The sequence below is a fragment of the Phoxinus phoxinus genome (assembly GCF_949152265.1).
Source record: "Phoxinus phoxinus genome assembly, chromosome: 25".
Lineage (NCBI taxonomy): Eukaryota > Metazoa > Chordata > Actinopteri > Cypriniformes > Leuciscidae > Phoxinus > Phoxinus phoxinus.
In genome coordinates, this window is record NC_136900.1 from 18,800,199 (window position 1) to 18,824,466 (window position 24,268).

The window sequence follows — 24,268 nt, forward strand, 5'->3', positions numbered from 1 at the left end:
TATTCCAAATGTAAAATGTATATTTATTTCCTATTTTTAATTTGGGTTTGCCATTATTTCTGTCAATGTATGTTGAATATTTAAAGCTAATTTATGTAAATATTTTGTATGGTTTACTTGTATTAATCACAGACTTCAGTAAATCATGGTATAACAAACCTTAAAATTCAAGAGCAACCACAAAAGCTATTACAAAATGTTTTTTTTATTAAAACGCAATAAAAAAAAAAGTTGTATAAAATTGTACATAAATATATTGTCAAAAATTAAAGCACAATACATAAAATAAAAAAATATATACCTCCATGACAAACATTTTCTTTAAAATGTAGTAGAAGTATAAAACTCACACTCGTACAAATACTGGAGAACAAGGTTACTAGCAGCTGTTGAACTGAATGATCAGTGTGCAAGTGGTGCATTTTAATACAAAACTTCAAGTACACAGTAAAAATGAATCAGTACATTTTGCATTTGTTAGATTAATCCTATTAACAGGAAGTAACGCATAACAAAAAGGAACGCATGACAAAAAGCCAATTTGCTTAAATTTTAATAAGGAATCAAGGTCTTTAATTGGAGTTCTGCTTTGAGGTGATTTCCTTCTTTTTATGATATCTCTTCTTAAACTCCTGGAAGAGGCTACATGAGCCGGAGACGTCTGTGGCCTGGATGGGCTGAGTGTGCTTTTTCTTCAAGGGGCTGAAACTCCAAACACCTGCAGATAGACAAGCACAAAACCATTTAGACGAGTGTTACACTCCCTGCCATATAATGGTACATGATAGGCAGATAAATGTCTATCCATAATACCATTATGTCATTGATCATTATTGAAAAGGAATGAGCTTTAACTTCATAAGAGGCCAATACAAATTTACTACATATTAAATTTACAACATAAATCCTGTGTCCAATACCTTGTGTTGGCGAACAACTAGTTTCCATCTGCTTAACTTGATCTTCTGGGCCTGGCATCCCTTAAGAAAATGGAACAAGAATTTAAAAAAAGTGTACATTTGGTAAACTTACATGCACTGAGTATATATCTTCAGTAATTACCATTTAGTGTACTCTGTGTCATGTCGGCTTTAGCGCAATTGAGTTCAGCTCCATCTTCAAAGTTAAAAGACTCAGGCAATACTTTGAATTCCAATGAAAGACCCTCCTCCAATGGCATCAAAGCAGGGTTCCCCAACTCGTATTTACTTTTTGTTACGTTCTCGGCTGAATGCAATAATGTGGATGGCGCAGTCTTCCCTCTGATGACATATTTATTCATAGACATTTGTTGCGTCGAAAACTTATGCGGTCTCTTTCGCTTATTTCCCTTACCCAAAAGGACGCCACTCTTTGTATTAGCACTTGGACCAAGCAGCTTTTTGATTGAGGTAGATGAAAGAGCATTTTTGCTGGGTTCAGAAATGGGGTGTGAGGGCAAGGTTCTATGCAGAGCCAGGTCTTTTGCGCTCTTATCCACAACATCTTCATCCTGTGCTTTCTCCCCTTTGCAATTCGGTGGGTTACTCTTCCTTTTAATATTCTGACGAGAGAGTATAGTTATTTGAAGAGTTTCTGGGGGTTCTTCACAACTTTCTTTCCCTTTAGATCTTTTAGTTCGCTTCACTTCTTTTCTTCCAGAAGATGACCCATACAGTGCAAGACATATAATATTGGTCGTCCTCTTCAAATCAGGAGTTGGGGTCGCTTGCTCAATCTCATTCTTCATGGTCACATTTGTTGCACATTTTGAAGGAGAGTCACCTCTTGTCTGCTCTGCCATTTCAGTGTCCATCTTACAAACCTCTTCAGAACTCGATATGGCTTTCAGAATATTTTTCTTAACCCTTTTCCGAACGATCCTACTCGGAACTTTGTCCTCTGTGGTTTCAGAATCAACTGTTGTTTCAAGAGAAGAATTGTTCAGTTTCACCAATTTGTTAGGATCCTCTTTTTTAGTCTGCAACTCTAAACTTGTGCCGTGGACCTCAATTTTAGTCTCTTCTCTGAACGCTGCTTTTCTCTGGCACGTACACAATGAGCCATCTCCATATTCTAAAGTTTTAAACCATTTAGCAAGACAACAGTAAGACTCTAACTTTTCACCACTAGAAGTTTGATATTTCCCCTCTTTTGGCTTCACATCTTCTAGGAGTAATTCTTTTTCAGACATGAGCTCCAGGACTTGAACTTTAACCTGGTCATCTGTGGTAATATGAACATCAAGGTCTTTCTGCAAGTCCTTAACTTCCATCTCACCGGCAAACCATAGCTCAGCCATGTCATGAGGGAGAACATTGATCTTAATAGAGTCTAAAGCATCCATCTTGTCAATTTCCACTTCGTTTGTTTTCAATACAAGTTCTTGACTATGTTTTGGATCAGTCTCAGATCTCATACTCTCATCTTTGAGCATATAATCAATGTCAGGCATTTCTTCATTGAATTCATTTTGCATTTGAGATGGTTCTGCGTTCACAGGATTAAGTTTCGGTGGACTGGCATAGTCAATTTGGCAGGCTGATCCAGTTGTCAACACAGAACATTTGGCTTTATTACAAAAAAGGTCATCCATCTTTGATGTTGCATTTGCAAGCTGATGATTATTCTTCAAAATCTCACATTTTCCAGTTTGGTGTTTTTCTCCCACCGGCCTCTCCAGATGTGTCATGGCTTTCAGTGGATGCACTATATTTGATTGGCAATTGGTTTGTTCTGCAACTAAATAGCTCTCTGATGAGCAGTTACCATTGGCTTCTTCCAACCTCCACATCTGCATCTGTTCTTTTGTTGATATGGTGTCTTGAGGTGTAAATAACAAAGAGGTCTTATGCATTATCTCAGGTGGTGCAGCAATGTCTTGATCTTCCATAAACTGACCAGCAAAGCATTGTTTAGCCACTTCCTGAGGGAGAACATTAATCCTAATAGAAGCTGCAGCGTCCATCTCAACAATCTCCTCTTCATCCATTTGCACAGGAAGTTCTTGACTAGATTTTGAATCAGTCTCACATCTCACACCCTCATATGCGAGTACACAGTCAATTTCAGGCATTTCTTCATTGAATTGCATTTGAGATGGTTCTGCAATCACAGGATGAACCTTCGGTGGACCCAAGCAGTCAATTTGACTGGTTGATCCAGTCAACGCCGGACGTTTGGCTCCATTGCAAAAATGGTCAACCAGACTTGATGTTGTAGTTGAGGGTTGCTGCTTGTTTTTCAAAACGTCACATTTTCCAATTTGCCGTTTTTCTCCAACTCCCCTCACCAGATGTGTGATGGCCTTCGGTGTATGAATTGTATTTGATGGACAATTGATTTGTTCCACAACCTCATAGGCCTTCAGCGGGCAGTTACCATCAGCCTCTTCCAACCTCATCTCTGGTGTTGCAGCTATGTCATTAACTTCCATCAACTGACCAGCAAAGCATTGTTTAGCCACTTCAGGAGGGAGAACATTAATCCTAATAGAAGTATCCATCTCAGCAATCTCCTCGTCATCCATTTGCACAGAAAGTTCTTGACTAGGTTTTGGATTAATCTCACATCTTACATGATTATCACAGTCACTGGATTCATTTTGCACTTGAGTTAATGACACAAACTCCAGTTGTCTTTCAACTACATTACTTAGTGTCAATGAACTAGTGCAGTAATTTTGACTGGATGATTCACTTGTCAACAAGGGACTTTTGGCTCCCACACCATTACAAAAACGATTGTTCTGTCTTAATATTCTAGAGGAGTGTTGATGCTTTCTTTTCAAACCATTTTTGTCAAATAACTTTTTATACTTTCCTAATAAATCACGTTCTTTCAATGTCGTTACCAGATTCTTTATTCCCTTTAGTGGATTTACAGTATTTGGTTGGCGACTGGTTTGTTCTTCAACCAAATTAAGCTTCACTGAGCAGTTAGTCACAGTTGGAGAATGAGCATTTAAGGGAACTGACAATTTTTCACAAATACTTTCATTGTACATATTTTTCTCCAAAGATGTTTGTTCTTCTAATTGTACTTTGTCAATTTCTGGGGATGTGTTTAACAAAGATGTCTCATGCTTGTCTGGTGATGCAGCAATGACATTATGTTCCATCATCTCACTGGTCTCACACTGTTCAGCCATTTCATGCGGTTGTTCTGCTACCACATTATTGAGCTTTGGGGAGTTTGTGCAGTCACTTTGGCTGGTTGATTTAGGCGACAAAACACTTTGGGCTCCAACATCACTAAATTTGACATCCAAACTGGCCATTTGAGACTGGACATCTTTTTTATCCAAATCCGTCACACCAGTAATTATGTCCTTTAAAGAATTTGTATTTGTTTGACTGTTGGTTTGTCCTGCAACCAAACAATCACGCGTTGGTGAGCAGTCAGCATCAGTCACAGGTGGAGATTGCCTATTAAACAAGCTTTCATGAAGACACTCGTTGTCCAATGTTGGGTCTTCTGCTGGTACTTTGTTCTCAACCTCTTGTGCCTCCTTTGTGCAACCATTTGAGTTTTGTGCTTCATGGTCAAGGGCATTTTGAAAGGACTTATAGAACCAAGAATATCCACACTCCTTCTCGATGTCATCAACATTTTCATTAAGATTTAACCAAGAAGACTTATACGTCATCTTCGGTGGCTCTTCGTTGTGTTTTAAAACATGAAAATCATTGTTGACTCTGCTACGTGCATCACTTTTAATTTGCCGCAGTATCACAGGCTCGTTCATCGGACAGTAAACATAGACTTCTTCCATTATGTTTTGATATAAACCAGTTTGTACAGCATTATAAAACTTGAGAAAATCCCCATTCCAAAAAAGCTTTAAGATGTCCCTCTTAGCATCAGTTTTTTGGACATTCTTCTGATGCCCGTTTTCCAGTTGCTGAATCATGGCCATTAATGTGTGCAATCGTTCTATTGGCCATTCGATAACAGGAATAGTTTCCGTTTCAGAAGTTTTCTTGTCTGTGAATGTGCAGTTATCGTTTATCTTTTCACTTGGTTCATTTTGCATTTGAGTTGGCACAGAAATTTTTTGTCCTGCAACCACACTTTTAAGGTTCGGTGAACTTGTGCGGCGACTTTGGTCAGTTGATTCAGTCCAAATGGGACTTTTGGCTCCAACATGGCAAAGTCCATCATTCAGCCTCGGCTCTGCTGACTTCGGTCGTTGATGCTTGCTTGTTGGGTCATTTGGTTCTCCTTTTTGGTTATTCAGATAAGGATTGGTCTCCAAAGCATGTGGAATATTTGGTGGATGCCATACAACCGCTTGCTCAGACCTTACATTCATTTTCATATTAGCAGATTTGTCTGAAACATTAACAGGTGCTGTTCCTATTGGAGATAATGGCGTGACAACGGCAACAGCTCTCTGTGCAGCAATGTTCTGACCACATGTAGAAGATGTTTGCACATGGGTTGACTTATCAGGAACTAATGATTGGTAATTGTAGCCACCAAACAAACTACTGTGACCATGAGGTGCATTTTCTGTTGGGGGGTAATATTTCAGATCAGATGGCAAGCTTGTTCTTGATTTTGAGTCTTTTGGCAAATTTGCATGTTGCTGTCTGCTATGCAAACTGATAGTGTTCACATTTCTTCTAGTTTCATTAAGACTTGTAGTGTCCATTGTTTCTCCTTTAACCTGTTGTGAATTATTTGGGTTAGCTGCCAAGGAGGTATTTTGCTGCTGCATGTATAAACTGTTATTTGAGGCACAATGTGACATGTTTGGCCCATTATTGTTAGGAGCACCCTGTAGATTTATGTTGTTAACAGGTAAGAATATATGGCAATTAGAGGGTATGTTCCACACAATCGTTTGCGAGTCCTGTTTTCCTGTCAGCAAAGTATATTTTGAAGTAAGAGGATTTTCTTGTGCAAGCATTGTGTCTTTGGTAGCTTGAATGCTGCTAGTCAAAATCTGGTCACTGGCTGCCGGTTGGATTGTGTAGGTAAACGGTGTCAAATAATTTCCAGTGGCCCCCTGTCCTGGATAGGAGGGGCTTGCAGCGTGAGATGGTAAACATAGCTGATAAAAGTTTTGGCCAAAAGTATTAGATGTCCCATCTCCAGATGTGGTCCCTTTTTCATGCAAATTTTGCAGTTGTCCTGAATGTTGTGAATTATCTTGCATGCTAATGAATGTTCACTTTTATCTCCAGAAGGGGTGGGATATTCACATCCCTGGAAAAAAAGAAGCAAAATATTAGGGTACAAAATACTTTTCACAATACCAATATTATTTAGATACTCGACTAAAATATCTTGATACCAATACCTAACCGATACTATGGCAAAAATATTTGAAAAACTATTGAATAGTAGATGACAGGAGTTAAAAAATTCTTATTCTATTATTCTATTAATTAGTTCTTCAGTTCTGAATGGCTAAAATTGAGGGAGGGAGGGGGGGGGGGGGTGTCAATCTAATAGAGGCATCAGTAGCATTATTGGGGAGGTCTTCATTCATAAAAAGATGCCATTAAACAAATATTTAAAATAAAGGCTACTATATACTAGAAATGTATTGCGATACCTAGTTGTAGCCTATATTTTAAACGCACCAGTAGCAACAAAATTCACACCAAAAGGCAAAACAAAACATGACAAATCCCAGAAAAAAGTCTCAACGATTTTCAAACCACAACCATTTACACATACAGCGAAATTCTAGAATATTCATCAGTCTCTGTCAAAGAAAGTGAATTGCACTCAGTGAATCACTTTTAAAACAACCCAACAAATTCTCTTTACAATACATCCCAAAATTAGGTAATATTTGCTGCCAGTCACATCCACAAATTGTTAGGGAGTATAATTCTGCCTCTTATTCCTGTAGCCTACATCAAGAAAACTTTCATCTTATTAAAATTGCATTGTGTTTTATCTAGTGCATTTCAGACGCATCTTTTGCTCTCTGTTTTGGCCTTCCGTCCACACAGAGATAGCGGTTTTGTCCATTTTTGCATGGACAGCGAAACATTTTTTTGGTTGATTTGACATGGAATGAACCTGTAGCTAAAGATCTCACTTTGTATACACTTTTCACATCACAGTCCTAAAAAAAATAAAATAAATGTACTCGCAATTGCTGTCCTGCGGCAAAACATGAGAGCACAAGCGTTTTAGACCAAACATATAATGGTAACTGAGTGCGACCTGGATTCATCAGTGAATGGCGAGATATTTTGCTAAATAAAATGATCCTGCCAAAAGAATAGCATGAGAACTTAATTATGTCTGTTCCATCTCAGTGAGCTTTTATGCATGCGCATTGCAGTACAGTAGGCTTGCTGCGATAGTCGGTGTTACACATTGTTCAGCCGCAACACAGGTTTACATCATTTGCCCACCTCAGCACCGCACAATTGCGAGTTATAAAGTCCCACTCAGATTTGTGAGATATAAATTCACAATTCTGAGAAGAAGAAAAATCTAACTTTATAACTCACAATTCTGACTTTATAACTCACAATTGTGAGTTCATATCAAAGTCGCAATTACCTTTTTATTATGTGGCAGAGATAGTAAGCTTCCATCATTTTTATTTAGCTATTTATTATTATTCACATGCCCTCCTAATCTTCAATCAAAATAACTTTCCGACTTTAAAGGATAATTCCGGTATTTAAAGGGATAGTTCACTTTAAAATTAAAATTCTGTCATCATTTACTCACCCTCAAGTGGTTTCAAACCTGTATTAATTTATTTCTTCTGCTGAACACAAAGAAATATATTTTGAAGAATGTCAGTAACCAAACAGTAGTCTGTACCCATTGACTTCCATAGTAGGAAAAAAAAAATACTATGGAAGTCAATGGGTACAGACTACTGTTTGGTTACTGACATTCTTCAAAATATCTTTCTTTGTGTTCAGCAGAAGAAATAAATTAATACAGGTTTGAAACCACTTGAGGGTGAGTAAATGATGACAGAATTTTAATTTTAAAGTGAACTATCCCTTTAACACCTTGAGTCTATATTGTAGTTTGTTTTGGATGAACAAGAGTGGTGGACATTTTTTTGACAATGGTTCCTCTCTCGAGTTTTTGACTATAATAGAATTGGCCATGGACCCATTTAACATTGGAGTCAATGGGCATGTCCGAAAATGTCATTAAAACAGCCAATAATGTTCGTTTACAAAACTGTTAAACTCACCGAGTGGTTAGTGGTGTTCGTTGATGATTATAAACAATATATCGTCGCAATATATGATTAACACCACTAACCACTCGGTGAGTTTAACAGTTTTGTAAACGAACATTATTGGCTGTTTTAATGACATTTTCGGACATGCCCATTGACTCCAATGTTAAATGGGTCCATGGCCAATTCTATTATAGTCAAAAACTCGAGAGAGGAACCATTGTCAAAAAAATGTTGTCCACCACTCTTGTTCATCCAAAACAAACTACAATATAGACTCAAGGTGTTAAATACCGGAATTATCCTTTAATTTTGTGCACCTCCACATCTGTTATTTTAAGGATTCATCAAAAGTAGCTACAAACAGTTTCTTGGGGTATACAACTTTTTTAAGTAACGTTAGCCTAAGTTAGCCTACTGAAAAACTTTGTTGTTGTAATGTGCAACCCAGCTCCATTTCTACACAATTTCTGCAGCATAAACTCTTTTATTGGAAGATAACATTATGTATTTCAACGAAGGCCTAACGTATATGTCGTTGACTAGATGGCTCATAGATTACTTCTGGTGTAACATAGTTGCTTTTACTGACCTCATGCACCAAAACAAAATTTAAGAAAGAATTGAACAAAACATAGGTTACCAATCGCCTTTAAAAACTCTCAAACAGTTTCGTGTAGACATTTATTTTCTAATCGAACACGTTAAAACAAGATGCTTTCAAATCCGCAGATTTGGCTTGGTTCGGCTCTCCCAATTATTATTAGTGAAAACAGCGAGATTTGGAGAATTTCTAGCCGTTTACGAAAACCAAAAAACGGGGTTCAACTAGCTATTTATTTCTTTAGACATAATGGACAAATTGTGAACAATAGCATAACCGTTTACTGCAAGTAAGCATTAAAGTACTTACTGAAGATTCTTGTAAGAAACACTCCACTATCTGCGATGTATTTCATTCAGCGGCTCTTGTTTGAATACTTCCTCTCAGGCAACCTTTTCAGGCCTTTGATGTGCACGAGGGGCGTGACCGTTAGCTCGTGTTGCCAGGTCCATTTTGTAATGTCGATTAGGGACTGCCGTTCTTTTTTCTGTTATTGTAAATTTGTTATAACAAAGTTTGATTATTTTAAAATTAAATCGTAATTATTTTCATTATCTCATATACTCGCCACATCCAAGTTATTCAATGTTTCGTTAAAATCAATGGGATCTGGCAACATGTGGAATTAGAGATATCTGAAGTTTACACTTGCGTATGTAAAGGAATGGGTGACAGAAGCTTCCAGTGCAGAAGAAAGTAGGCAAACAGACATAGTGTGGACATACATGATAGTGCAGACATAGTAGCTACTTACACAGTAGAAATGAATTAGAACAATAACATAAGAAATACAAATTAATTAATTAAATATGAAACAAACATATACATATTTGTTTTAATGAATGTACAGATGTTATTTACAAGTGTACAGTTTATGATGTAGCTAATTTCCAGAGGTACAAGATGTGAATGTACAGGTACAGTTATGAGAGAAATTGTTCACACTGAATAGCCTGAGGGGAGAAAAACTGTTGATGTGCCTTTCTGTTCTGATACTCGGTGCTCTAAAATTATTTTTGCCATTGTAAGATATAGGAAAAATAGAAATAGTCGTTTTCTATGCGTTCCGAATTCAGCAAAGGTTTAGCAACTAAACCAGTAGGGGACACCGAGGACAGTTGCAACAGGGGATGGTTGTCATTTTTCTCCAATCATAAACATTCTAGAGTGATGACACTCACACTGCACATGCTCAGTTGGATAACAACTGAGTGGATGCCAAGTTGGATTCTTCCTATGTCACTAAAAGCCTATATCAATTTGAATATTTGAAATATATATCTAGACAAATCTATAATTGTCATATAATCAAAGCTGATGAATAAATAACACTGTAATATTATTATAACTTATATTTTTGATAATAATAATTTTGCTAACACTGACATATGTTGTAATATATTGTTTTTGTAACGTGTTGCAACCATCCCCAAACAATGTTGTAACTGTCCCCGGTACTCAGAGTAAGCTGTTAACCTTTTCATTTAAAATTTATATAGGATCTTTCAGGAATGTTAGTAACCACATCTACTCTGTCAACCTAAAACCTGCTCCATATTATATCACTATCAAGAATCAATCAATAATATAATCATTTGATATGCTAACATTAATATTGCATTTAAAACAAATCACATCAAACTCTTATTGTTCATTCATATTATGAACATTTTCATATTGCTTCTAAAATAATAATCACTAGGCTACATTATCAGCACCTAAAATAACAATGCAACTATTTAATTATAATTTATATATAATATATATTTACTATTATAATTGATGCTCATGCTTTATGATTTGATTTTATCAAAATCAAACAAGCACGCACAATACATGGTCAAATAGTTTATCAGTAATCAGTCTGTTGGTTTTTCAAAGCTCTTTCAAATGCCTGCTCCTGTCAGTTATGTTTTGTTAATATAAAAATCATGACCTCTCCTGTCTTGCTCTCCAGCTAAAATACACTCTAAAAAAGGGTTGTTTCAACGGTTGCACGGTTTTTAATTACAAAATACAGTATTTCCATTGTGACTGTAGAAAATCCTCTCTCCTCGCCTGAGACAGGACACAATGATCTGAAGTGTAACAGTGTGAACCGCCCCATCAGACAGTCTGGCTGGGAAGAGGCTGGTGCAGCGGTAGGGGGTTGTCCTGGAGGTGTGATGTCCTTCAGGCTGTGCCTTTGTGATGCGGTAACTCTGACTGTATGGGGGGCTAAAACTGTCTGCTGCAGGCAACACATTCATGTTAAATGTTCTATTCAATTCTATTACCTATAATTTATTTTATTATTATTATTGTATCTTTTCTATATTTTTCATTAAACAAATTTGTAACGCAGTTCAGATGTTATGGGAAGAAGGAGGCGGGATTAACTCTTTTGACTTCCTCACTCCTTGGTTGCCTGCGTAGCCCAAGCCCAGGGCCGACAGGCCACACATCTGCATGTGCTCAGCCATGTGTACATGGAGAGAGATAACTTTCAACCAGAAGAGAGTTGAACTAACCAGGCAAGTTCATCATATCTTCTTCCTCCAACAGATAAGAAAAAAATGACAACTTCCATGTTTGACACTCTCGGAACCATCAACAACTTCAATTTTCAACAACTTCAAGAATTCACCTTTGGCTAAGCCCCGCCTCCCTTAGTTACTGTTGCTACGTCCGTCAACTTCATCTGGGCTCTGGTTTGGTATCAACATGGCTTATGCTGTGACAACTCTTCCTGCTGAAATTTTCACACAATTTGCACAACCCATGCAAGTATCAATTTAATGAGGTGCTCTGAAAATGATATGCTGATGGTTCTTTTCATAGATCCATTAACGGATCTTTCCCATAGTTCCATTTCCTGCTTCCGGTTCCATTCTGTCTCTCACCCCTTTTCCTGTGTGTGTGTCTGTATGTGTTTAGATTAGTTATGTTTGTGATTTAGTTAATAAAACTTGTGCACAATACATGTTTGGTTCTGATTCTCTGCTTGCAACAAGGTTTACTTTACGATTTAGATGTGGGTGGTCAAGGTCAAAGGTCGCCATCAATAATTTTTTTTGACAGGTTGTGAAACTTACAACTACGGAGCCCCTAAAAGAGACATGGTGAAGGAAAAAAATATGAGAACATGTTCTCTCCTAAATGTGTTTCGTTCCCCCGAGAAACTTTGTGTTTCCTAGCAAAAGTTTTGCGTTACCCCGATAAATTTTGTGTTCGCTCAAAACATTTCAGTTTCCTCAAGTTTTTTGTTCCCCCCTGGTTTAGCTCACAAAAAACACAAAGGAGAGGAAAAACCTGTAGCGGCAGCTCTGACGCAATGTCTCATTCCTTCTTCTCAGGGAACCGGTAACTGGAGACGTTTCCCAGGAGAAAGCTAAACTTTTTTGAGTAAACGCAAAAGCATTGAAATATATTTTTTGCACCATCCAAGATAAAGCGTTCCAATTTCTCATTCAGCTGGGTTGGTTTGGGGGTATTGTGCCGACTGTCTTGTCCCTTTAGGGACACCGTAGGGCAGCAGAGGAGCGATGACATTAATTTACCAGAGAGGAGAGTTGTCAGGCTGTATTTATTTTACACTTTCTTCTATTTTGGTAGGGATTATTCTTCAAATATGGTGACACATTTGTCCTTTGTTTTTGTCATGAAACAGAAATCCAAAACAAAAACATAATTCGATAATATTCCCACTCCAGGTGTTACCGCCAAAATATCAACAGTTAAATATCCACAAAATTTGTAAAAACTTTGTACTAAATCTGATATTTTCTTTCATCATTTAGATTATTATTTCATCATTCATGCATTATACCACTGACCATAAACGCATTTATGCTGTGGGAGAAACATAAAAATAAGAATATTGGAGAAATGATGACAGAACTGTGGGACAAATACATATTTTTTTTATAAATTAAATCTAAATGTTTTTCCAAAATGTCATATTTTATGTGTTGTAAAAATTATTGTTGTCCTTATGTCACGGACTCACAGTTTGTGTATTTAAAGCACACATCCGTTTCAAAATTCATATTTGAGGTGTAAATAAAATTTAATAAACACATAAAAACAAAATGAATTGTGGCCAGCAAGAATTTAATGTAAATTCATCCAAAGAAAGTCACTGGCATAAAATGGGCCACATTGAAGACTAGAATTTAGGTTTATTTTTGGACTTTGATTGATAAATGCAGATTGCTTTAAAATGTGTTCTTCATGTTAGGCGAACTGCATCAATACAAATTCATGAAAACATTGAGAAAAACAAACAATTATTTACAAAAAAATACCCCATTTTGTTTTGTGTTAACATCTTATCAAACTGAAATTATACATGCAACATGGTTTTCATCTAGATATATAAAGGAGAAAAGCACTCATTCCACTAAATTGCAGAAAGATTCACATTTGTTCTATTTTATTGCTTTAATTGAAGGTCGAGTTATTTTTGAAACCCTGAACCCTTTAAAACTCCAAATGTGTGATGTAAAACAAACAAAAGAAACACCCAACAGACTAGTCACTTAAAATCATAATGTGTGTGCACAGAAACACACATGAAAACAAGCTAAACATAGAAGTCCAGCTCTGTGACCTGTGAGAGCAGAAGAAGAGGGTCTGCTGAAGACCAACCACACAGAGCCCACCGTTCAGGAAGTGTAGAGGCTTGATTTGTGAAGATTAGGTGTGGATTTCTGCATGTGACATTGCAGCACATCCTCAGGAGAACTGGAGCTGTTGCACGCCCGGGATCTGCAACGCAAATAAAAGCATCACTCAAAATGCTTGAAAAGTGTGCTATCTTCATTTAAAATGAATGACACTTGGCTATAGATGAAAGATCACGTCTGATGTTTTTGGCCGTAAAGAACATGCTAGCATTCTCACCTGCTGATAGGAGGTGGTGTACACCATCACATTTTGTTGCTGTCCATCAGCTGTTATGATCCCTGCAGGTAGTGGATTTGCTAAGAAAGAAAAATATTTAATTGTGTTAGATCATGATGTTTGTGATGTATAAAATCTAGATAGTATGTGTCTGTCTATCTATCTATCTATCTATCTATCTATCTATCTATCTATCTATCTATCTATCTATCTATCTATCTATCTATCTATCTATCTATCTATCTATCTATCAGAGCAGAGTAGGCCAATCACAACAGGCTGGGCCATCTGACCAATCAGAGCAGAGTAGGCCAATCACAACAGGCTGGGCCATCTGACCAATCAGAGCAGAGTAGCCTCTCAGAAAGGTGGAGTTTAGAAAGACTGAATCTTCTAACTAACTGTTTTCAGATTCTTTGAGAAAAGAGGTGATGCTGCAATGTATATTATAAGAAAATGAAAGTGTTTTTTGATCTTGGATGCATGAAGGAGACCTTCAAAACAAATCAGGAACCTTTAAAATAGCATAATAGGGGCACTTTAAACGAAAATGAGAAATGTTACTTTTGCGACTAAATGAAATAAAACAAGTTTATGTTGAACAATGAAAACAAATGAAACTACAGAAAAATATGAAAAGAAAAAATATACTACTAAAATTACTAACACTTAAACTAAAATTAAAATGAAATCTGGAATTATCTGGAAAAAAAGATAACTCAAAATATTGATAAATACTATATAGTATATAAACTAAATGAATAAATTCAGGTTCAGCTGTATGTTGAAAGCGGCAGCACCAGTAACGGACCCATCAGGTAACTGGTTCATAAGTTACTTACTGAAAGATTCATCGGTCAGCTCCTCTCCCATGCCTTCGGTCACAGTTACAGTGCTTATGCCTTTCTCTCCTTTCATAGCCTGTGAACATACAGACAAATGTAAGATCAATCTGAACCAATCAAAAGGAGGAAGACACACCTATGACAGCTGTGCAAAGTGTTTCCAAAAAGCCCTTATTTCAATGATATACAAATGTTAACACTACCTCTCTGAACTTCTGCAGGTAGAGCTTCAGAGGCTCCACATACATGTCGAAACCCAGCGTGGACATTGCGAACAGGATGTCTTCCCCGTTTATCGTCTTGCGTTTCTCCTGATGGCACCTCTCGCTGGCTTCTGAAGTGATGAAACTGATGAACTCGCTCACACACTCCTGCACACACTCCTTGGCGTCTTTTGCAATCTTATTGGGTGGACAGGTTTTTTTGAATTAACATTTTTTAAAAAACATTTAATTTCTCCAAAGAAAACTGCCCGGAAAATAGATTACCTTTCCGGTTTGTGGTATTCCATTCTTCATGATTCGGGCAACGTTGGCGATTGGGAGATAGATGTCTTGCTCCCGTAGGTTATCTTTGCTTCCATTCCCATCCTCGTGGTCATTGAGTCCCTCATCACCTTCATCTTTACAAAATAATCATAAAAATGCATAATCTAAATAATAAATAAATAATTCCGAATAATTTAAATTTGACTTAATTTTTTTATTTATATTTTATATATAAAATTTTATTATTAATTATTTATAATTAGATGTATTTAAAAGTCATATTTAAATTCATCTAAATTATTTATTTGTCATTTAAATATTAATAAATTATATAAAATATTTTATATTATTTATTAATCTATTACCTAAATGCTAAATAAATGATTTGGATTATTTTATATGATGTTTGACTTCACTTACCATCCTGAGATTGGAGAACAAAGTGACTACCAGTCATATATTCTCCAGTTATGCCAAGCTGGGAGGCATCTGTGGTTGAACTGTCTCCGTCCATCTGAAACATAAATTAAATTGAATTACATCTGTACATTATTGGTCTTGTCTTAAAACCAAGTGAGCTGCCCACCTAGACAGCAAATATTTGCCATCATCACAGTGAACTACTGGACTTATATAAACATGTGGGCATCCAATATTTTGAGACAGCCATTTTGTCATCATATATGTACAATTAATAAACCATTAATATAAGTGTAACCTTTATTTTATTCAGTAATAAACGTTTATTCAGAACGGTCAGCTCAATTGACTACTTTATTTCACACAAACATTTATTTTTCATTTAAAGAACAAAACAAATCATTTTATAGGTTTGCTATTCATATAGCCACACACACAAGGATTTTGTCATATAAATTATATGTAACGTTAGCCTAAACTGTCTGGCTTCAATATATAATTAATAATAAGACTCTACCGTGTAACTATTTATTATATTATACTGATATTGTATCAACATACCAAACTACATTGGTGTATTTTATTGGCTAAACAACCGGTGATATCAATGAACATACAAGGTTAAAAACGCTAAATCAACTCAAACCACATTCCCACCCCTGAAATACTCAGACAAATTGCTCAAATGAATTATTATAATTAATAAACGCATTAAAGAGGAGAAGAGGGCAGATAACAAGGGCGACGAGCCAAAGCACCAGTGTATCCGTCAAAACTGGTCGTAGTAAACAAAGGGGCCGCGCACCATGACGGGCTTTTTACAATTATTGCCACAACAGCGAGCTGCTTTTCATATCGCGCGCTAATTTCTCATTCTCCCAGCCAACTAATAATAAAACACTCGCGCGCGGAGATTTCCATTCGATGTAACAAAATATGGGTTAGCAATCATTGGCCGGAGCCGCACACTAACCTGCGATGAAGCCCTGGTTGGTTCGCGTCTCAGTTCGGCCGTTTGGTTGGACAGAAAATGGCTGCGGGAGAGCCAGTCCCTGCGCAGGGCTGAACAGTCCTCGAGGAGGAGCCTCACTCGGACACCAGGTGGCGCTATAGGCCAGTTTAAAAATAAAAACCGCAATGTGTCGAAACCATAGGTCGAAACAGCGCCACAGGTAGTGGTCGGTACACTGCACTAAAATTGCCTTGAGAAGACCAGTCTACTCTGATTAACTCACAAATTCCTCTAACAGATATCAACGTTTTCTGTTTTTGTTATACCAAGTTATGATTTATTTCTGCTACTTTTCAAATGTTTGGTGTGTGTACAGAAGTGGGCTTCCCCACCTTTTCCAAGACTGAGACCTTCAGTCTTGAACAATCCATCATAAAAACATGTTTAGAACTATGATATGAACAGAGTAAAACATATTTTTTTTTACATTTTTAATATATAAAAAGAGTTTTACCAATCACCATAGTATTTTTCTCCCTAATGCATTATACAGTATATACAAAAAATTAAACAAGTGTCAGTGAAGAGCTTGAGATGAAATATGAAATGTGTTCGAAGAAAAATTTATTTACATTTATCACAAATCTTTTTTTTTATTTAATTTCCAGTTATAGTTCATTTTTTTCAGTGGTTTGATTTTGTAACAATACAGTACAGTAACAATATAAAAATATGTTATTTTAATGTTGTTTGTATAGGCTAATCATAATCGTGCTAATATTTGTATAAAATGTTTCTCTCAGTATAAAGAAGTCTGTTTACATTCAGTTGCCTGGATGGACATTATTCAGAAATTAAAATAAAAGATATGAAAACAGAAATAAAACAGTTTTCTCAGAAAAATGAAAACAATTTCTAATGATGTCCTTTTATAATATCACGCATATAAAGACAAATTACTAGTAAAAAGGATTTTATTGATCTGTGGATATTTGATATATTAAATAATGTTAAATAACTATAAATATCATGAACGTGGTAAAGCATTTTTCAGATAATTTAAATGTTTATACAAATTATCTACAGTACATATCCTCCTTTCATAGTATTGATACATTTACATGAGTGAATTGATACGTTTTATGTCCTTCACAGCAAAATATAATAATATAATAAACTAGCAACACCAAGACATTATTGTTTTAATCCATCCTGACCAATAACTAATAAATAGAAAAATGAAATACACATTCATTAGTAAATTGTATAGGCTGCCCAATACATCTCAATGTCACAAAAAACACATTTCTGAATCATAAAACATACAGTATTTATTAGAACCATATTGAAAATTCTGCTCTAAATACTGATCAATGAAGATGAGTGCAAATCAGTCATATGTTTAACATAATAACACGTGGAAACAGCTGTTCTTTATTCAGTGAAGATGGTCATGTGACTATTGTCACATGAGGCAACGTGCGATTCATTGAACTGCATGAGATTGATATTTCAAATATTTAAAGTAAAGTCATTCACTAATGTTCGCCTGTGCAGAGAAATGTAAACCAGCACATCAGATAGTGGCGATAGGTTAGATCAGACCTGTTTAATGAAATATGACAATGTCATTTCAACATTTATGTCACCAGTGACACTAGAAGAAAACACAGTGCTAGAAAGGCAGTGCCCAACAAATCCGCCAGAGCCGTCAGATACGGGATGGAGAAGCTATCAGGGTCCCTGCCGCATTTCCACAAGCAGTGAACCATCACATCAGCGGTGCCCAGCAGGAGAAACACCTGCATGGAAGAAGATTCAGAGTCAAATACCACTCCTCTCCTCAATAAGACACACGCTAACATCACTTGCCTGTGAGAAAGCTGCTACCAAATAGAAGGAAATGAAGACGGCACTGGGTGGAGCCGGGCTTCCTTGTATTAGGTAAATGGTGTAGATGAAGATCAGGTGACCTGGGATGGCCAACATGAGCAGCACCTGTGCTGATCTCCCATTCGGCCCTGTAAGAAGCAATGCAAAGGTGATATTTGTCTGCGTTTTGAAACCTTAAAGGGTTAAAGAATACAAAAGAACTTCGCTGTGAGTATACCTGTGGTGTAAAAGCTGCGGCAGGGGCAGTAACATCGTTTAGAGTCGTCTGGAAGTTCGCCCGGCGGACAGTGAAAATGAAGATACGTGGCAACACGACTAGCCTGGACGCAAACCAGATTACCACCGACACCTTAAGGAAAGGTGGATATTGGAAATTTAAAACAGTCACATTTGATCAGAACGCAGCAAGTGAGTTTCGTTTGACCCACCATTTATAACAGGAGTGTAGAGAACAACTCCCTCAAGCATTGGATCTGCGACGGTTCGGTCCAGAATCAGTCCTCCAAGACTGGAGATATGAAATGAAAAAAGATAAGCTGGTTGTACCAACATAATTACAGTTGTATCATCACAAAATGGTCCATGCTAGACTTTGTACATAGATATTGACGTACCAAGTGGGGAACACTTACCTGCTGATCACCAGTGCGGTTATTATTGGCTCCCAGCTGGAAAACAGCAGTTTTTGGCTATCAGGGTGCCGAAATGAAAGAATGGCCCACACCGGTGTCAGGGACAGGAACACAATACACACCAGGTAGGTAATATAAGGATAAGGTTCTACAAACAGAGAGAGTTACAAAATAAAAGGGTGTTAAAGAGAGTAAAAATAGCCCACACCTCTCAGTAGACTAGTCTTTGTCCAGTGAACTGGTCTTTCATTCTCACCCATGCAGTAAAATAAGCCTTGACTGATGATGGCGAGCAGTCCAAGTGTGATGAGGTCACCAAAACTGGCAGCGATGGGCGTGGCTATGTTGTCAGGGTTGACGCCCACCTTCTTGGACCCAAAAATCACACCAACCATTAAGATCCCTGGAAAAATGTTAAAGGGGTCATGAACTGGCTTTTAAAAATATATATAAATTGTTGTCTGAGGTCAACTTATGACGTTCGCTTGGTATTTACATTTAAAAACATCAAAATGAATAAGTAATAGGCTATTTTCTACACTGGTTTTGAGCCTAGCTCCTGAAACGCTCGGTTTTTATGGGCGTGCCGCATTGAAGACTTGGAAGTAAACGCCCACTGCTATGATTGGGTAACAGTTTTGCATATTATAATGAGTTTCATATAATGCGCGGATCGGTGGGCGGGGCTAAACAGGCAGTGTTGAAGTAGGTGTTGATCTTCTTCTGCGGAGGCGGTGTTTGATACCCTTTGACCTCATAGATCCCCACTTTGAAAAACCCGTCGCTCGCTGCGCCTGGTGTCAATAAAAGCTTTTATTGGACTAACAAGGAAGTTTTCAGTTCTGAAACTTACAGGATATTCTTATAGTATGATGACCTCTATGTCAAAAGCTCAAGGAATATTTGATTTCTCAGTTCATCACCGCTTTAATATATCAAATCCATTCAGAATTTATACATGCCGTATGAAATTTACAAATAAGTTCTTATGTACACTAAGCCTGGGGTCAGTTAACTCGTACGGAAACTCATTGCAAAAATCTGTGTGCGGAAATCATTCGCCCTTACGTGAAATTTCCAAACAGGTAGATTCCTACAGAAAAGATGTGAAAATTTCCCGAACAACGGTAAATATGACCGCATCTTAAGAGTGTGGGGGTTAATACCTAGTTCTGGCATGAAACTCTAGATGGTGCAGGCTGATAGGTCTTTAACTCATTAGGTAGCGATCATGTCATTATCTACATAGCACAGCTGATTGGTTGTTGTTGCACGGCGGCCAATGAGCTGCGGCTCAACATTCAAACAAATACTGGTAGTGTTGCTGTTAGCATGTTAGCAGTCATCTCTTTCAGAAACCCTGTACCTTCCCCAGCTCCACCTGTATAGATCTACTACAGGGGTTATTTCTTGTATGTTACATGAGCAGCAGCATGTCTTACATTCTCACAGCAATGTCTGTGATGTGAATGTATTGCCAGTAGCAACTCTCGGTACTTGCTCTGCAGCAGCAGCAACGTAGCAGATCTATTCTGACAAGACCAAATACATTAACATTGCCATAACCATTACTATGCTAATCTCTATTACCATACTAATTGGAGCGGTCATGACAGAAATAATGTTCAGTTACTTAACCTTGTTTTTCATCACTAAGGAACTGCTTCCATTAATCATACTGACAGTTCTACTCATTTATTTTAAATGCTGATAATGTGAGCTATGTGGCCTGAGGATATTGGGTCTATATTCGGGACCTGTGTGGAAAATGGGTTTGCGTGGCCAAGATCACAAGCCATAAGCGATTCAAGTGAGAATAACCTCATGATCAGCACCGACAAAGAGGATGCCCTCCGTATTTGATGACCATGAAGCGTTTGATGTGTTATAAACGGTCTATTTTAGGTCGATAAAAATTGGTCCGAAATTTGGATGCAAACCCTGCAGCAGAGATGCTGTGAACGCTGTCATCACACTGCAGCAGCAAAGCAGAGCTACGTGGTTCATGAAGAGCTCCTCTTCCAGGATCCATCCAAGAGCCGATGCTACAAGAGCAGCCAGGAAGCCCAGAACTGTAGCTTGTATCTAAAGAGACAAATCAAGTTGAATGAAGAACAGAACAGAACCACACAAGCATCAAATGAGTAATCAAGCTGCATTAACCTGTTTGAGAGCAAGATTTCCGATGATCAGGTTCCACGTCTCGCTTGAAGAGTTCATTCTGCCAACATTCACCTGCAATATTGATATTGAAGAGTTGAATGACTGTTTATTTGTTTTCTTTAAGCAATATAAAGCATAAAAAAACTAAAGCTTTTTGTTTAGTTCGAAACGCTATGTGTAACCAAACCCTGAGGGCTGTTTTTATTCACAGCACGGTGTGAAGTTCCTCACCATGACAAAAAGCATGTGATGAAGGGGAAAGAACACAACGCAGATACAATACAGCAGATCAGACTTCAACAAGGAGGCAAAAGTAGATCATGTGTAATGGGACAGTGGGCAGATCAGAGTTCTCCAATTCCCACACATTTCAATCAATGAATTTCCATGACTCAGTTGTGACTTCCATGACTTCTTTATGCAGTTCATGATTTTTGTCAAAAATCAACAAAGGAGGATCAAAATCTAGCAGATTAAAGTTTTTTTAGTTTTTTTTTTAGATGAGCATAAATATAAAAATGTGTAATTACTATAAAGGCTTTTAAATATTGTATTAATTTATGAATAAAAACAACTGAGTTAATTCATTTCCATTATTTGTCCCCTTATTAAATTAATTTATATATATATATATATATATATATATATATATATATATATATATATATATATATATATATACATACCGGTATATAATTAATTAATCGATTTTACAGCACTAATATTTTAATCGATTAATCGATTAATCGATTTTACAGCACTAATATTTATACACACATATGTGTGTGAGTGTGTATCTACAGCCTATATACACAGACACACAGATATAAATCTAATAAAATATACACACATATATATATGTAAATAAAAACTCGTATGTTAGATCCAATTAAGCGCGATTAGTCGATTTGAGATTTGCAAAAAATTACATTTAGCAGTGTAATTACATTTTTAAAGATGAACTGTAAGTTATCAATAAATATTACAGTAAAGGAAAATTAGCAAAAATAATTGAATTTCTATTTTTACAATTTCTAAATTACTGCTAAATAAAATAAAAAACAACAACAATTAATATTGCTTATAGAAAATATGGAACCAATATACTATGCATCCCTAAATCTTTTTCTGGGGAAAACCGTGGCTTTTAGATTGACACAAAATCAGCATAAACCAGCCTGGAAATGAATGCTGGTCCAGTGGGATTGAATAGGTATTTAGATAACATAGTAATCTTACAGCGGTGGAGAGTCTTGATGCCAGTGTCATCTCCAGGTTACCCTTTAGCCCCAGTAAAGGTGGGACAAGGATGAAGATCTCGGTCACAGTAGTGAAAACGTCCCAGTGCTAATTTATAAACACAAGACAACAATTTATAGTCAAAAATCCCAAACATCCAACCAAGATCATCTCCCACACTCACCTGCACTCGGTCCAGCAACATCCCCGCCAGCACCGTTCCAAAACCTGCCAGGAGGAATGGAACCAAAATCTGTATCACCATGGCCCAGATCGACTCACTTGGCATCTCCTGGCCATGACAATTCTGAGGCTCATCCTGCGATATGGTCCAGGAAGCCGATGATGTCCCGATGTTGTCCCGATGTTTTCCCAGTTTTGTTCCCACATTAAGAAGCAGAGGATCTGACTCTGAAAACGCCTTACTGCAGATATGAGTAAAGCTTGACTCTATGTCAGGTCTTCTGGTGTCTGGTATAAATTGATGCCCATTTTCTCCGGATGGCAGGTGAGCTGAGGTCAGCTCACACTCTTTCTGGTTTGCTTCAGTGATGGATCCCATTACACAACCTTTTGAAAAATAATCGAGGTGTTCGAATTCAAAGTACCAAGAGTTGTTTGTTTGAAATCAATCATGTAAAGATATTTGATATAATGAATCATGTATAGATGCATTTTAGATCAACCTTTTAGAGGGTTGTACCTCATCTATTTTGCATGTCTCTGAAGGAGTTACTCAGGGGTCAGTCCAAGGACCCATGTTATTTTCTTTATATATAAATAACATCTGTGATAATATTCATAATGTTAGGTATCATCTTTATGCAGATGATACCACTATTTTGTGTTGAACATAATTGGCTTCACACATTATCCAATTATTAACATATTTACAGTCAGCTTTTGATATTGTACATTGAATTAAAAGTGTAAATCAAGTTTTAACCGTTAAGCTTAAAGTTCAAAGTTAAAGGTTTTTATTTGTCCAAAAAAATATATTAAAAATGTATGTGGATTTATAACACTATACTTTGTATTATAATACCTTTGCATCAAACTACAAAAAACTAACGTTGCTGTGAAGGTGTTTCTTCAGCTTTTGTGAAACCAAGTTTGAGAGCGAATGTCACTAGAGTTTAAACTGAGAAAAGCACAGATCAGTGCATGTTTCTCATCTACATTTACAGACAAAAGAATGATCATTCAATACATGTGATTATATTGGTCTAACATACCAATATATAAGCATAAAATTGAATTGAAATATTTAATAAGATGTGCTCAGGTAATCACTATACTAGGTAATCATAAACTTAATCATAAAAATGTACCTTACCTTAAAAGCAGCAAAGCCCTAAAACCAACAAGTTGAACATGTGGTGATTGCCGAGCACATTTTTTTAACTTTATCTCTCATTCAGCCTTCCATCCACACACATTATAAGCAGACTGACTGTGTGACAGTGAAGTCAATCTCTTTGTGCTGAGCTCATACTGACCATGAACTCATTTGGCACACATTTCTCATTAGAAAACCGAGGCCAGACTAAAACTTTATGAATGTGGCCTTCAGGCGTTTGCGGTTCAACGGACTATTAAATAACAATGCATTCATTTGTAATATTCTCTATCGTACAATTACGAGGAGGAGAAAGTTGTTCCATTATTTGTGTTGTCGCTGTGCTTCATGGCGCCACCCGCAGGACAGAGTGAGAACTGCGTTCTTGATACGTAAGGCCATTCGTTTTTAATAGCAATGCTTTTATATATATCGGCGATTATAAATGTACATAAATGTAATATTTAATTTTATATTCTTTTCTTGTATTTGTTTGATCAAAATTACGACATTTCATCATTATTATATAAAAAAAACTCCCTTTAGCATAATATATATATATATATATTTATTAAAAAATATATATTACAATATTAAAATACATGTTAAAATACAAAACGTAAATAGACATCTGGTAATTTTTCTACGTGC

General features: G+C 36.7%; 3 protein-coding genes across 5 annotated transcripts; all 3 read right to left on the bottom strand.

Moving 5' to 3' along the window:
- Window positions 1–142: 142 nt before the first annotated feature.
- LOC306994079 (uncharacterized protein) lies at window positions 143–11,224 on the bottom strand (the record flags this gene model as incomplete). The annotated part of the gene is made up of 5 exons (XM_079604393.1): window positions 143–718; window positions 921–980; window positions 1,063–5,997; window positions 10,798–10,992; window positions 11,170–11,224. The coding sequence occupies 5 exons, from the start codon at window positions 11,222–11,224 to the stop codon at window positions 573–575; spliced, it is 5,391 nt and encodes a 1,796-aa protein (XP_079460519.1). The 3' UTR covers window positions 143–572.
- A 1,084-nt stretch (window positions 11,225–12,308) lies between these two features.
- Window positions 12,309–16,623, bottom strand: nfybb (nuclear transcription factor Y, beta b; the record flags this gene model as incomplete). Of its 2 annotated transcripts, XM_079603579.1 has the most annotated exons (7): window positions 12,309–13,511; window positions 13,647–13,726; window positions 14,489–14,567; window positions 14,695–14,892; window positions 14,980–15,113; window positions 15,400–15,493; window positions 16,373–16,623. In XM_079603579.1, the coding sequence occupies 6 exons, from the start codon at window positions 15,491–15,493 to the stop codon at window positions 13,479–13,481; spliced, it is 618 nt and encodes a 205-aa protein (XP_079459705.1). In that variant the 3' UTR covers window positions 12,309–13,478. The 2 variants fall into 2 exon arrangements, with proteins under 2 accessions (XP_079459705.1, XP_079459704.1); XM_079603578.1 differs by lacking the exon at window positions 16,373–16,623 and having other exon boundaries at window positions 15,400–15,502.
- A 596-nt stretch (window positions 16,624–17,219) lies between these two features.
- slc41a2a (solute carrier family 41 member 2a) lies at window positions 17,220–24,017 on the bottom strand. 2 transcript variants are annotated; one of them, XM_079603955.1, is made up of 12 exons: window positions 23,615–24,000; window positions 23,324–23,419; window positions 22,463–22,848; window positions 22,279–22,386; window positions 21,040–21,111; window positions 20,817–20,961; window positions 19,133–19,279; window positions 18,877–19,024; window positions 18,673–18,752; window positions 18,462–18,593; window positions 18,224–18,372; window positions 17,311–18,153 (listed from the first exon to the last, which is right to left on the bottom strand). In XM_079603955.1, exons 3-12 carry the CDS (start codon window positions 22,838–22,840, stop codon window positions 17,992–17,994), a joined length of 1,521 nt encoding a protein of 506 aa, XP_079460081.1. In that variant the 5' UTR covers window positions 22,841–22,848; window positions 23,324–23,419; window positions 23,615–24,000; the 3' UTR covers window positions 17,311–17,991. The 2 variants fall into 2 exon arrangements, with proteins under 2 accessions (XP_079460080.1, XP_079460081.1); XM_079603954.1 differs by lacking the exon at window positions 23,324–23,419 and having other exon boundaries at window positions 17,220–18,153; window positions 23,615–24,017.
- Between the last annotated feature and the right edge of the window lie 251 nt (window positions 24,018–24,268).

Coding starts and splice junctions, on each gene's coding strand:
- slc41a2a (XM_079603954.1), bottom strand. CDS start 22,840: ATGGGATCCATCACTGAAGCAAACCAGAAAGAGTGTGAGCTGACCTCA. Junction 22,387..22,462: donor TGTTGCTGGACCGAGTGCAG/GTGAGTGTGGGA, acceptor TTTATAAATTAG/CACTGGGACGTTTTCACTAC. Junction 19,025..19,132: donor AGGCTTATTTTACTGCATGG/GTGAGAATGAAA, acceptor CTCTGTTTGTAG/AACCTTATCCTTATATTACC.